General features: G+C 40.1%; 1 protein-coding gene across 1 annotated transcript in view; it reads right to left on the bottom strand.

Moving 5' to 3' along the window:
- Window positions 1-7,876, bottom strand: part of CFAP58 (cilia and flagella associated protein 58) — a 58,550-nt gene extending 50,674 nt beyond the window's left edge. Inside the window, exons 1-3 of the mRNA XM_076338117.1 lie at window positions 7,848-7,876; window positions 5,770-6,051; window positions 539-687 (exon numbers count right to left, since the gene is read on the bottom strand). Coding sequence (XP_076194232.1) covers window positions 539-687; window positions 5,770-6,051; window positions 7,848-7,856 — 440 coding nt within the window. The 5' untranslated portion in view covers window positions 7,857-7,876. The remainder of the gene's footprint in view (window positions 1-538; window positions 688-5,769; window positions 6,052-7,847) is intronic.
- Between the last annotated feature and the right edge of the window lie 6,607 nt (window positions 7,877-14,483).

Here is a 14,483-nt window from a genome sequence, read left to right as displayed (position 1 = left end):
TCCACCTGAGGCTAGGTCCCTCTATGCTAGGGGCTGCATAAGTGTTCAGTAAAAAAAAAACCATAGTCATGAAAATGTGTAAACATAAAATACAAACAAGAATACAGACAGTGATAATGCCTTATAACAAAGCTGAGAACAGAAGAGAAATCAAGTCTCCTGCTTCCTTGACTTATCTACTCGACCCCGCTGCCATCATATGTAAAAATGTTGACAGGATCCTATTCTCAAAGACAGAGTATGCTGAAATGCTAGTCAGATAAAACAATATGACAGATAGTGAGAAAGCGCATAATACTGATTTTTATTTGATCTCTCAGCTTAATCCAATGCTGAATGAACTCACTCGGAGCCTGATTCTGTACTTGCTCACTGCATAAACACATAGACCAATAAATGTACAGTCATGAGAAAAGTAAAAGGCAGAAGAGACCTCTCTCTCTGCTCTCCAGTGTCTTTTTAGTGTCTAAATGGCTAAACAAGGTGTAGAATGATAGAAAATCAGACCAAGCTTTCCCCCTCCTTGGGGAAAACTTACTTGTACTCCTGTCCCAGGGACAGTCCAGATCCTTGATCCACTAAGTTAGTAAGGCGCGCAATTTCCTCTTGCAGTGAATTAATCATTTCCTTTGCTTTCTGTTCCTTTTCATAGGCTGTATCCACCATTTTCCAGGCCTTTTCAATCTCCTAGGAACAAAATCAAAAACAATTACATAAATTAAATTGGGTTGAAAATTAACAACAAATTAAAAATTAATTGCCTTGCATTTTGATTAAGTAAGAAAATAGATTTTCATGCCTTTTCATGCTTAGATTCACAACAGTTTTCTTTGCCAGTTGTCTTTTCTTTTGGACAAGGGTATAGCAAACATTTTGAGCCATTCAGGATATGTCAATTTACACCACAAAAGCTCTAATACATTTTCTTTAACACATAGATCTGAACCTTATCAAATCTCACTCTATGAGGTTTTGGTCGTGTGAGTCCCACTAATATCTAAAAATTTACTGAAAATTCTGTGCCCACAAAGCTACCATCTACTTAAATAGTTCACTTATGTCTGTAAAAATCTTATTAGCGGTTATGACAATGAACATCCAATTTGATTTGGATGAGAAAAAGACATTACTCTGGGCTTTTCTCCCTCTCTGTTCATTTTCATCTGTGAGGACCTAGTGTATTTTGATTTTAACTATATATTTAGACAAGCCACAATTCTTATGCCAAATTTCAGCACATGGAATTACTTGAATGACAGACTCCTGTGCCTCTCACAAGCCCAGGATTTGATAGCCACAAACAGGATAGGGGAGGAGGGTTCACTTGATTTTTTTACTTCCTCTGCGTGTCTCTCCTTTGAATCAGATCCTTAAGAATCACACAGCAGGCTTATTCCTTGACAGGTTCAAACCAAGCTCCTACCAGTTCTGGAATCCTGTGCTAAAAAAATGCATAGGTTCAGAAAGTGACTGGACTGGAAGAGAAGTTCCCGAAGACTCAGTAAATAATGAAGACACTACTTTTGACACTAGAAGTCCCTGAGCTGAAAATCACAGCATGATGTCCTTTCTCTCATGTTCTTTTCTCAGCTGGCTGCTGGTGGAGTTCTGGACTTGATAGACTTGTACAGATTTAGAGTCCAAGTGTGGCTGTGCAACTCTACATTAGCTCTAGAGTCTCACCAAGCAAAGCCAGACAAAAGCATCATTACATCAGGCCATAATATCCCTGTCAACTCCTACTTGCATCATATGAAAATGGGGCAGGGAAAAAAAAATTGAAAAACACTCCACAATGAAAAGTATCAAATAATTTAATTTATATCAAATTGTTTACAGCAGTTCTTTATTGGAATTAACATCTCTGGTTCTAAAAAAAACCTATTTAACACTAAATTCAAAATGATGATACCTATATTACGGTATATTGTTACTATATTTATTGAACTCTTTTAAATCAAATAAATAATACTTAGCTGTTTACTGCCTAAACTAAAAATTCAAGCTATCAAACTAGCAGAAGTAACAGGCTACCAGAATTTGCTGAAAAGCTAACACAAAATATAACATCTGTAGCCTCTTCAAACTGGAGAGGGAACACATTTTCATTTTATTTATTCAACTAGTTTAGCATATCCAAATTTGAGAAACCATCTGGAGCTTAAAGATCAGGAATGTTTGCTCTTCTTTTTTTTTCCCAGCCTATTAATAAAGAATTTAACAGTGGGCTTTACTTCTTCAGAAATTCTGAAGGAGATTATAGTCAATTAAATTCACTACCTACAAACAGTATTTTCATTACTTAACAAATTACTTAATTCAAAATTTAGTTTTAATTTCACTTATGTATCAAGCATATTTAAACAGTTTTAAATATTAATGTCAATTGTTACATTTTATGAATTTTGAGTTCTAAATTCCATTCAAATGCAGCAATGATCACACATAAAGTATTAAGTATCATCTAGTAAATAATAAATTTTTCATTCATTATTATCTTACATAAAAATGTTCACTTATGAAATTTAAATAAATGCATGCTAGGCTGAAATAATGGTATGAAGACATAGTGTATCATCTTGACTGGCAGAAAAGCATAAAATATAGCTGTAAATAAACATGTTTCACATTTGCCAACCAATAAGAGGCAACCAACCTTTCTCTAGAAAAACGCAAATGGAAAATAAGATTAAAGCTGATTACTTAAATCAAAGCTTCCTGCTGGCTGATTAGACTGTGATTAAAATTGGTGAATTAAATCATTGCGACTGGAGTTTCGGGGGATAGAACTGGTGAATAAAATCAATATGCCCTCTGAGAGGTCTTACTGGCTTCAGTGAGTATTTTGTTCTAGTCAGTATTCGCAAAAGTGATCCCCTGAAGTCAGTGAGGCCATTCAGATAAGCAGTGATTTCAGGTCACCCTAAGCTGTGCTTTTTGAATTTTATCTTGCTTTCAATGTGTAAAAACAATTTTATTGAATTTGTATTGATAAAACCAATTTTCATCAATAAGGTTAGCAGGCACAGATGACGGCCCCATTAATAAGCAAAATCTAAATAAGAATTTCCTACAGACTTCAGCATCAGCAAAACTGGGCTTCATTGTAGTTGTTTCTTGGTTGTGTCTTTTACTTTGAATAGCAGATCAACAGATTACTTCCTTTAAATTCAAAAGTAAAGAGGAGGAAATTTTTGATGGTCGAAGCCTTCATTGAAAAAATATTCACATTATTACTCAGTGGAGAGGGGAACTGAAATAATACAGAGTATGTCAGCATCACTGGGTGACAGCAGTACATGGTTAGGTAGGTAACATGCATTGCAGTCTGTTGTATAATTAAAGATGGAAGTACACTGGATGTTTGCAGTTAGAATCATTCAAAAATTTTTGGAGAAGTACTGGAACTCTGGAAATTGTGAAGCAGAATTCATAAAGTGTGACTGCCTTACTTTATTTTCATTAAATACCCCAAAAGACCACATCAGTTTCACTGCTCAGAAAATGAGAATTACTGAAAAGCTTTCTTAGTATATTGGATTGATACTCCGGGAAATTGAAAACCTGGTAAATCCAAGCAGGGCAGTACAAGCTCCTATAAATTCCCCTTCTAGGGTTGTTCCAGTGCTGCCTTGTGGATCAGTATCCTGATCAGTATACAAGAGAATTGTATTCCCTTGGTGTTCAGCCTGGCACTTTGCTCCTTTGGTATGACTGTAAACAGCAGACTATTATGTCCGGTTTATTAAAACTACAAAACAGAGCACTGAACAACCATCAGAGACTTAACAGCTATTGATTATTATTGACCTGGGTCCTACCAGCCACTGATCTGTGTAGTTAACCCCTGCCCCTAAACAAATCCTACTGATTACAACAAGGCTTCACAGGGGGAAAAATTTTGCTTCTGCAACTTTTATTTGTATGTGAAACAATGACCTAGAAGAGGAAGGCTGTACACCTGTTACCCTGATGACCCATCAAGTCACCAAGATTTAGGGCCTTAATTTGAAGCAACTATACCATTTTTACAGGAACAGCCCCACCAGGATTCTCCTGTCTTTTGTAAATAATGAAACAGTGGAACAGATTGTTTGTTTAATTTAGCGCTGAAGAATATAATCTTTGCTATTTTAGCACTTGGACTTTCCTCAACACTTGCCTTGGGCACTTGTGAAACACATTTTTTGAATGTTAGTAAAATTGTAGTGAAATAGTACAGCTGCAATGGAACTTCCCTTTAGAAAGGAGAACATGAAATATGAAGGGTATACCAAACAAAACCCCAAAACATGACATGAAAATTTTAAACAATACCCAAATAATTCCTGAACATTTAAGGGAAAGACTAAGTCTCATAACCAAACTGAAAAACTATCAGTGCTGTTTACCTGGTCCACAGGACACCACTAGAATTGAAGTGTCACATGTTGTGCATTGCACGTCATTTTTAATAGGATCATATTGTCAAGCAGCTTTTTCACTACAAAGTGAAAGTTCTCTTAGCTGGTTCAATAGTAGGTGGTATTGTTAAACCATACCTTGCCCGAGCTTCCAATTAGCTGCTGAAATTGGAAAGGCTCTTATTTTTCCTACTCTTCCGTTCCTCAGTTTTATGACATTACTAAGACAATGTCTTCTCAGCTTGGGAACGTCTTGAAGGATTGCCTCTGCTGCTGTTCACACTCAGAGTATTGCCATGTGATAGCAGAAAGAAAATGATAAGGATCATTGCGGTTCCTGACACCCATCTACCAGGTTTTGATTAGCAGCAGTGAAAATCAACAAGATTTTCTACACAGTTTTCCCCCTCCTTGAGGATGCTTTGAGCAGTACCATGGGCTTGCAGGCTGCAGCCATAGGATGACAGCACAGCTATTTATATTTACTCTGAGTGTATTTTCTTCCTAATTCTAAGGGCAAGAAACTTCATTTCAAAGAACTTCTATTTCTACAGTGCTCATAGATCACTCTGGATTGTTACACTGAATTTATTTTACTGGAACAAAACACTTTATTGTAAGGCATGGAGGTTTCTCAACTAAATGCTAAATTAAAGCCTGTCTAGGTTCCACAGCCTAAGCTTTTAAAACATCAGAAGGAAAAAAGTTCAAAATACAGTCTTCTGATCATTTGGCAGCTTTAGGTTTCTGGTAGTCAAACCTCACTGTAAGGCTAAAAACATTGACTGTTTTTAGCTAGTCAAGCACTTTGATTTGACAGAGTTCAAATCAATAATAAGAAAGAACACATCAGAGTAAATTGGTAAAATCACATTGAGATGCTATATAGGATTTCTTTTCAAAAACACTGTGAAACATTTATTTACATGAGTTGATGACACTTCCCTGGTCTACAATCCATATTTCAGCAAGTAAGTAGATTTTTTATGTTCTGGCAATAGTTAAGATCCAAGCAGCACTTCAAAAATATTAATGAATCCAGTCTCAAAAACTGTATATTAAGTTGGAAATGTGCTATTTTACAGAGGGAAAGCTTAAACAAAAACTATTAGTGAGTACTTGAAATCTGATGGAGTTGGTTTAGTGCAAATAAACACAGAATTTGACTGGGACTAGTAAAAATAGGCTAAACAAACAAAGCGATTGGTAGCAAAGCAGAGGTTAAAGAACTGGAGATGCCGCCTCTGTAGTTAGTCCTCCAGCTAGTTCTCTACAAAAAATAAAGTGTTCTTGTAGATGCTTTTCTTATTACCATGTTTTTCATTAACAATTTGCAGATCATATTTAATTCTATTCAAAACTTTACCGTCTTCATTGATGATATAGTTCCCCGATCATCTTTAGAGAGCTTTGTGAGCGCAGCTACTTTAGATGAATTCACCACAAGCTCAGTATTCAGCTCCCTGCATTTCTCCATGAGGCGCTTTTCATTTTCATGAGACTTCTTCATAACAGCATGGAGCTTCTCATATTCTATTCGGAATTTTTCCAGAGTTTTTTCTCCCTGAAGTAGATTGATGACTTCTTGGAAGTCTTTTTCCAGTGCTTCAAATGCACTTTCTTCTAGATATGGTTTGCCAGACTTTTCCTGAATGAAATGAGATATATAATCAACAAACTGGAGGAATTCAACATCTCACTTATGACCCCAGAATATTAAAAAGCAATATACTGAGTGTGTAACAGCTACTAAGAAATCATGACAAAATTTTCTGAAATAACAGTTCTCTTGCTAGCATATGATATGCACGTTGCAGGCTATTTTTCAAACAGATCTCCCCCGATTTTACTGAAATAACTTGTGCTTTAACAGTCAGAGTTCCTGTAATTGAGTACCACAACTACTTTAAAGATAGGTCTATAAAATATCATCACTGTGATAGTGTTTAAATAATACATCAACTATTCAGGAAGCCCAGTATTTCAGCCTCAATTCTTCCCCAGTTCTCTACACTCTAAAGTCTGATTAGTTTATGCTTTCTATGCAGACAGTGCTAGCAAATCACTTGCAGATAAGCATATCTGAAAGCTCCAGTAATGCCAATGCAAGCCAATCCTTCCTCTGCAGGAAATGCTACTGTTTAACCTTTCACAGGGGACATTAGCTCAGTTCTGACGCCAGATTTTGCCAGCTTGGTTGCTGGACACCAAATTCCACCAATATTTTTCAAAACAGCTTAAAATAAGCCTCCATTATAGCCTTCAACGGAACACAATCATACCAAGTGGAGGCAGTATGGCCACTTCTTGGGTGTTAGCTTGATCTGCTAAGCAGCAAGATAAATCAGCCCGCGGGATGCTGCATGCTGTCACAGATACATTGCTTCCATTACTCAAGCTTGCTCAAAACTGACTGGAACGTCTCTACGCTGCGATCTGAAGTCCAGGTATGTCCTTATAATCGCACCTCAGAGGTGGACTCACTTGGATAGGAAAACAGCTCTCCTGTTAGTGCCGGCCATGGAAGTATGGCGACCCCGCCTCACAGAGGAGAGGCAATGAGATGCACAGCTCCCACAACCTTAAAAATCTGCCCTCGTATCTCCCCCCCAAACTAATGGATTGCTATTTCAAAAATGCTTCAGGCCCCTACTCACCATTTGAACACAAAGAGTTTAAAGGTGAGAATTTTCAAAATTCTAAAAAAAAAAATTCTGAGAGCAAAACGACACGTTTCATTTGTTTCATTGGGTTTTTTGTGGGGGAGTACATAAGTTCACACTACCGGGAAAACCTGAAATTAAAAGGGTGAAAACAGACCCTTACAACATGAAAGAAAGGCCAGGCCACGCGACGCATCGAGGCAGAGGCACTGGCTCCAAATCCCCCCTCCTTGCCAAGGCTCTGATTTGAGGTTTTTTTTCTGTGTCAGAAACTTCAATGGGAAAACAGCAAAGGCAACTTGAATATTAAAACCCACGCTCCTGTTGGCGTGGAAGGGCGGTCTGCGCGGCATGGCTGAAATTTGGTGCGTAACACCTTCAAACCTGCTCTGGCACTCACAGCAACGCGTTTGGGTTTGTTCTTATTTCATCCTCCTCTCCAACGTCAAACCTTCAGTTTTGATCTCGTTTACATTTGTGATCATAAATAGAGTTAAAAGAAGAGCAGTAACAGCATACGGGTGTGGGGGGGGAATCACACCCACGATCTTAAAAGTAGCAGGTGTTCCTAAAATTTAAGTGTTATTACTGCCTATGTACAAATAGCCTAATTGCTCCTACCTTCAACACAGGATCTAATTGAGCTCTGCTCACAAAAGTAACTCGACACATAAATATGGTATATAGATTATATAGATGATGTCGTTGGGCTTATTCTGAGGTACGGCGTTCGTCTTGTCCAAAAAAAAGGTGGGGAATGTAGGGTGAGGAGGGGGCTCACCTCAGCCATGCTGCCGGCGGGCTGGGGGCGGGAGGGGTCGGTGCCGGTGCCGGTGCCGGTGCCGGTGCCGGTGCCGGTGCCGTGGCGGCCCGAGGCCGCGGCGCTGCGGAGGCCGCCGCGCCGTATCGTAGCAACGGCGGCGGGCGGGGCCGGAGCGCGGCGGGGCGGGCCGTTAGGGCCGCGGGAGGGGCCGTTGTTGTGGCCGCGGTGGGGGCCCGCGGGGCGCGGAGGCCGGGTTTGCCGCCGGGGCCCTGCGGGCTCCGTGTGCTCCGGTCCGCTAAGTGGGCCCACGGCCCAGAGGCTACTCAGAGAGGCTCGTCGCGGCCCTGCAGAAGACCCTGGTCACCCCCCCGCCCCTTCGGCCTCGGGGCCTTCTTCCACAGCTGTCCATCTTGCTGTTGAAATTCAGCCGTCAGAGATTTTAATCAACGACGCTGAGGAATATTTCCCCTCTGACATGAAAGGCCAGGTGCTGCTCCATGAGCGGAGCAGCGGGGTCAGCGAGGTGCAGCAGCTCAGCAGGAAGAGTCAAACGTCCCCTCAAGGCACAGAGGGAGGCAGGGTCGGTCCTGTGGAAAGTGGTGAAAGGGGATTTGTCCGGTTTTGGGGCGCAAATTACATTTGGAGCCTGGCTTCTGTCATTTCCTTGCACCAGACTATCCACACTAGCTTGTCTGTGCGTGTGAATGATTATGTACAAACCGTGGTGTAGAACAAGGGAACACAGGCCAGTGGCTCTGCACGTGGGGAGCTGTGCTCAACCATCGCTTGCTGCTGTTTGCTCCACACCCAGCTCACCCTTGACATAGTTGTTTTTATCTCTCTGGGGTCACAAATTGTTTCATCTGACAGCTTTTTAGGGCAGGGAATGTTTTGTACCATGTGTATACTCCCTAGCAGAATGGATATTGGTTATGACCCTAAAGTACCACTTGAAACTAATAATGACGATGGAAAACTTTTTCTCTTCCTGGTTTAATGAAGCCTGAATTGTAGTGCTTCATTTTACTGATTACATGGCAAAATAGGCAATTTCAAATGGATGCTTTCAAATGGTCTGATTTTACCATTACAACTGGAGAATAATACACATTTTATAATATATTCTCTAGATGTATGACAATTTACAAAATATCCTACATGCATACATACATAGTTTCAATCATTTCAAAGCACACTTCTAATAAAATTAATAAAGTTCCTTTTCTAAGTTTTGCACTCTTCTTTTTCCTCATTTTCTTTTGTACTGATGTTTCTTACATAATAAAATTACCAGGAAGATGACCATGGTAAACTCCCTGATTCTAGGATTGCAGAGTCTCAAGAGAACCAAACTTTTAGACCTTTCGAACAAAACAGCTGCACGTGTAAAGAAATCTCGAAAGACGTGATTTTAATTTTGCTAGCAAAATACTGCTGGAGGAAGGGAATATGCTCAGAATTTAAAAAAAAGATTAACAAAAAACCTTCAAATTTACATCTTAAATATATAACCTCGATATTTATTACACTCTTTCTTATGGCTTTAACAACAAAACAGGAGTGGAAACTTATGAAGGGAGGTACTTACCTTTGTGCTTTAGGTTCATGTTTGCACTTGTGGGTAACAGCATAAATATGTCCAAAAATTATACCCATTTATTGAGGAATTCCCATGAGCTTCTCTTTTTCAAACTCCTGGTGATTTGTGTCCTGTGAGACCCTCTAAGGGTGACTGTATAGGCTGGTCTTCACAACAAGTACTATTTGAGCTAAATTCATTCAAATTCGACGAGTTCACCGTCATGGTAGCTGCACCTCTAACTGCAGTGCAGACATAGTAGGGTGACTGTTAGGAGTCTGTGATAACTCGTGCTAATGCCCGTTTTTGATAAGACAGCCACCATGCCTTAAAACACCACAACTCATAGCGCCTACTTTTAAGTGCAAACAGGACACAAATCTGTGACAAGCCTCAAATACTTACTTTGAATTAATTCCACAACAAACCTACAGAATGTCTCGACAGGTTCATGACCGAGGAGCTGGACTGACGCTCAAGAGGACATCTGGGCTTCTGACCTTAGCAAGAATTTCTGGTAGCTTGGGACCAGGCACTTAAAATTCCCTGTGCTTTATATTCATCAGTAAAGTGGAAATAACCACATCTGCCATCCTGCAATAGTGTTGTGACTGTCATGGCTATAAATGATGTGCTCATGTCATAGAGTGAACCTCTAGACAAGATGCAGCTCTTGAAGTGGGATCACTTTTTAACACCCCCTTTTAAGCTAAGCCTATGTTCCCAGCTCTGGGAAAACCTTTCTGCAAGTAAGAGCAAAAAACTCGCACAGCTACAGAAGAAGAAAAAAAAAATCGCCTTAAATAAAAATAAATAAATCTCCATTAACAGCAGGGACAAGTCAGACCCAGAAAGTTTCAGTTCGTTGAAAAGATTGTTATTTATTTCCCTGAATATTTGACTTTGTTCAAGAGACACCCATACTTTATGGTAAATAAGCAGAATCACCTGTTTCACCAGCTGCATAAAAGAGAGGTTCGCATCAGTGGGGTGTGTTTGCGTGCATGCAGAAAGGGTTACTAGAGAAGAAATATTTGCTCACTGATTTATTTGAGGTCACAACCCTCAGGCAGCTAATTTAATGCACATTTTAAACTGTAGTGGCATGAAAATGATAAGTTATCCCTTCCTGAGTGTAAGGATTTATGGGCTACTGCAGAGATATAAATAAGTAGAGTAAAATCTCATCATAACATCACCCAGGAGAATGTAAGCAATTTGGGGCAGGGACCATGACAGTACATGCCTTCTGGAAAGTGTAAAATGAACCTTGTGGACACTGGAAGGTAACGGTAAGAAGAACTGATAAAGGAATGCCTTGAGAGTGCGGCGTTGAAATGCGTTTCCTTTCACACCGTGCTGTTGTAAGGAAGAACATCACTAGGTGGCACTCCACCACCACAGTGGTTTGATAAACTGCCCCCCCCCCCCCCCCCCCCCCCAACCAACAGCTATTTTCAGCCCTGACAAACTTTTCTGGTTTAGAAACGTGTTACAAACAATAATTAATACAAGGAAACATAATGGTTGGGTGAACATGTGTTCATTGGATGAGGTCCTGTATTTGTATACAATTTTGCTCAATTTACTCAGCAGATCATCAATGGGACATTACCACTAAGGAAAGCAAAATTTGTCTAACAATTTACTAATATTAAAATATTATTTTATATATATATTACAAATATGTTACATAAATATTATCTAACTGCAAGTCTTGTAATTTCCCCAGCGATATGGAAATCCATCACAACCTCATGGCCTCAAACACCGGTGACGCTACAGACACTGTCAGTGGGCTGACGTCCTGGGACATACCCTGGAAGCCAGTTTGCCTTCTCAGAGTTGCATCAGTTTTGCAGTATTAAAAGGAACAAGAGCTTACTAAAAATACTTCTTTTTCTCCAGTGACAAGGAAATGCTATGCGATCCTTGGTTACTTAATTATCTAACCAATATTTTTACTATAATCTTTTTGAATGTCCTTTCCTCCTGTTATTTTCAAACTAAATGATAGTTTTATAAAGTGAACAGTTGTTCAGTTTAAATTGGATTGAGGCTTTCTACTTTGTTCATAAAGATCACGCAACAGATCTCACATAGCAGTAACTTTTGATTATGTTTGGCACTAGAGTTGAGCCAATGATCTCAAGAGGAAGAAACATTACCATTTTCATAAAAAGTTAAATCATGGAAATGTTTTGATTAATAGACTCACTCAAATAAAAAGCTCGGTTAATTCTGAGACAGAAGCTAAAGCTGGCAAGCGGTCTGTGTATAATGTACAATTACATGCTCTACATAAAAAATAAAATAGATTACAATTATGGAAAGCAACTAAAATTAAGTAAATAATCCTGGAACTAAGCTGAACTTGCCATTCCCATTGCCAGCATGGTTTGAAACTGCAGAACAGTTTTCTGTCCCAGTTCTGCAACTAGGATTACGATGGCCTGCCATGCTTGTTAGAAAATTCCTCTCTTCTACCCTTCTCTGAGCCAAACACAGGGATTCTCCAAGACCACTGGAGGAAAGCAATGCTCTGCGGATCCCCATCACCATTGCTGCCCACTGTGGGCTCTTACCACCACCAGTATTATGGTTTATACTACCAATCTGACCTGCAGCTCTGGAGGGTGACATGGGGGGGACTCTTCCTCCTATGTATTTAGAGGAACAGTCTGGTAGAAGTGACCCCCTCCCATCCTGGCTGCCCAGCATCATTAAAAATCCCTGGAGAGGCTATGAAGGAAAGCCTACAAGGTAACATAAACACGCTTGGCCCTGCACAGCACTCAGGTTTCTTCAATGGACGATTTCTATTACCTGCCTACTAGTTCTGATCCATGGCTGTCTTCCCAATCATGAACATTTGGATGTATTTAAAAATGAGTTTCAAATATGTCTAGAGTCATCACGTGTTCATTAGCAGAAACAACTTCCCCCCATGCTTTCCAACAGCCTTTCAGTTCCAGCAGCAGAATCCAGGCCCTAATCTCTGATTCCTGTTCCCCTCATATTTTATTCTTCAGCCTTTTAATTCTCAACCACCAAATCTCTCCCTAGCTGAAAATTTGTCTGGCATCTTTCACTACTTGACACTTGAGTCGTCTGGGAGGAAGAGGCTATTAAAAAAATCTTAATACCCAGGGAAGGCTATAGAAATCACAGAGATTTAAGATGTTTATAAGGTCAGGTCTAAGGGGGTAGATGAGGACACCATATGGTGAACTGTGAGGAGGTGACCCCATCTCCCTGCACATTTCCTTGCATGGTAGCTAGGAGGCGTGAAATATTCATGGGTGGAAGGGAGTCCCCCACTCCCTTCTCCTCTTGGTCTGCTCGTGCTCCTGCTCTGCTGGGTCACGCTGAGCTGTGCCTATTAAAATACCGTCCTGCTGCAGTCTCCTTTAGGCTTACACAAACACTTGCAGTATAAAAGGTAGGGCCCCAGCAAGGCCTGACTCGAGCAACATTATCATTCCTGCTTTCTCTGTGTTAACATGATCCCCCTGTGTGCTCCAGGTTGTCAGCCATCTCCTGTGTTCCTTATGAAGGTGACAGCTGGAAGCTGTACTAAAACCTGTTTCACTGCTACCTACCCATGGCCTCTCTAGCATATCCCTCTTCTCTCTTTGTAGATCTTGCAAGATGATTTTTTTATTTACTGCTTGTAATAATTTAAGGAAATATTGCTAGTTTTGTAATGGATTAGAAATACCAGTGGAAAGAATAAAATAATTCCTCCATCTTCTAACATCTGAAAGCTGCTGAGAAAGATACCTAGAATTTAACTCTCAGCCCAAATCTTGCTCTTGTCCTGCTCCTGCTGATGGGCTCTTAGAGTCCATTTTAGAAATAATATTGTTATATCTAATTTCTGCTGCAGTAGCAGCCACGTCACAGAGCCACAGGTTATGTCCCAGCGTGCAAGGAACTGTGGTACTGTTATTCCACTGCTCACAGCTTCAGGTCCTGCCCAACATCTGCATAAGGTTAGTGGAGCTTGGCTCATTATCAAATAAATTACTATCTTTAGCAAGATAATGATCTTAAGCCTTCTGCAGTGCAGCAATACTCAAACAATGAATCATGTGCTGGAGTTGTCAGGGTATGTGCTTCTAGCTTTCCCTCCTCTTTCAAACTGCTGAACTGCATCAAAAAAACTAATACAAATCAAATGAATGTGTCTTGGTTTGACTTTCCATTTACATGTATCATATTGTTATCATAATTTTATACCATCTTAGGTGGCACAGAAAGTAGATCCTGAATGGGATGGTGGATATGTCATATATTCTGTTGGGATATGAGCCTTCCTTTGAAAAATGCTCAGGCCTTTTCCCTGTATCCCAGGGAAATTTTGCAGATGAATGTAAATTATAGTCACTGTAATCTATAGTGATATATATAGTGATATATACCATTTGTGTATATATATACACACACACGGTCAGAATCGGTAATTACTACCTTGTCAGGCTTTGTGCAGGTGATATTTAATAGACATTTTCCTTTGGCTTAGGTGATGAATAGCTGTGATCTTGGAGAAGGAGCTGTTTTCTCTCCTCCTGCTGCTGTGAAGTTCCCAGGGGAAATAAATAATGCACCAAGACAGGCTGAGTCCTGCAGCACAAAAGCGGGGAGATTCCAGTCTCTTGCTAGAGAAAATTTTCATAGATTATGGCATAATGAGAAAGGAATGTACTAACAACACCCAGGTTGCCAATAAGCCTGAATAAACTTGATTCAGACACTAAGGAAACAATACCCATACACACACATTTAGAACGCAAACCCTTTGAATAACATTAGAACTGTTACTTAATTCAAGAAGCACTTCAGGAAATTCAAAGAACAGGCTGACTTCACAGTCCCAGTTATCACTCACAAGCTAGACAGCTTCAACGCCAAGGTATGCCACCACATTTGCCTGGTGCCCTCTTGATATTGCAAGGTCTTAGTGCAACATAACACGCAGATTGTCTCCCACTGCAGCACATGTCCACCATCTGAGCTTAAAAAAAAATCAAAGCAGCAGTGGTGGAGAACGTGCAACATGCCATACCAGTGGT

This window comes from Aptenodytes patagonicus, chromosome 5 (genome assembly GCF_965638725.1).
Source record: "Aptenodytes patagonicus chromosome 5, bAptPat1.pri.cur, whole genome shotgun sequence".
NCBI classification, from domain to species: domain Eukaryota; kingdom Metazoa; phylum Chordata; class Aves; order Sphenisciformes; family Spheniscidae; genus Aptenodytes; species Aptenodytes patagonicus.
This window is presented reverse-complemented; position numbering and strand designations above follow the sequence as displayed.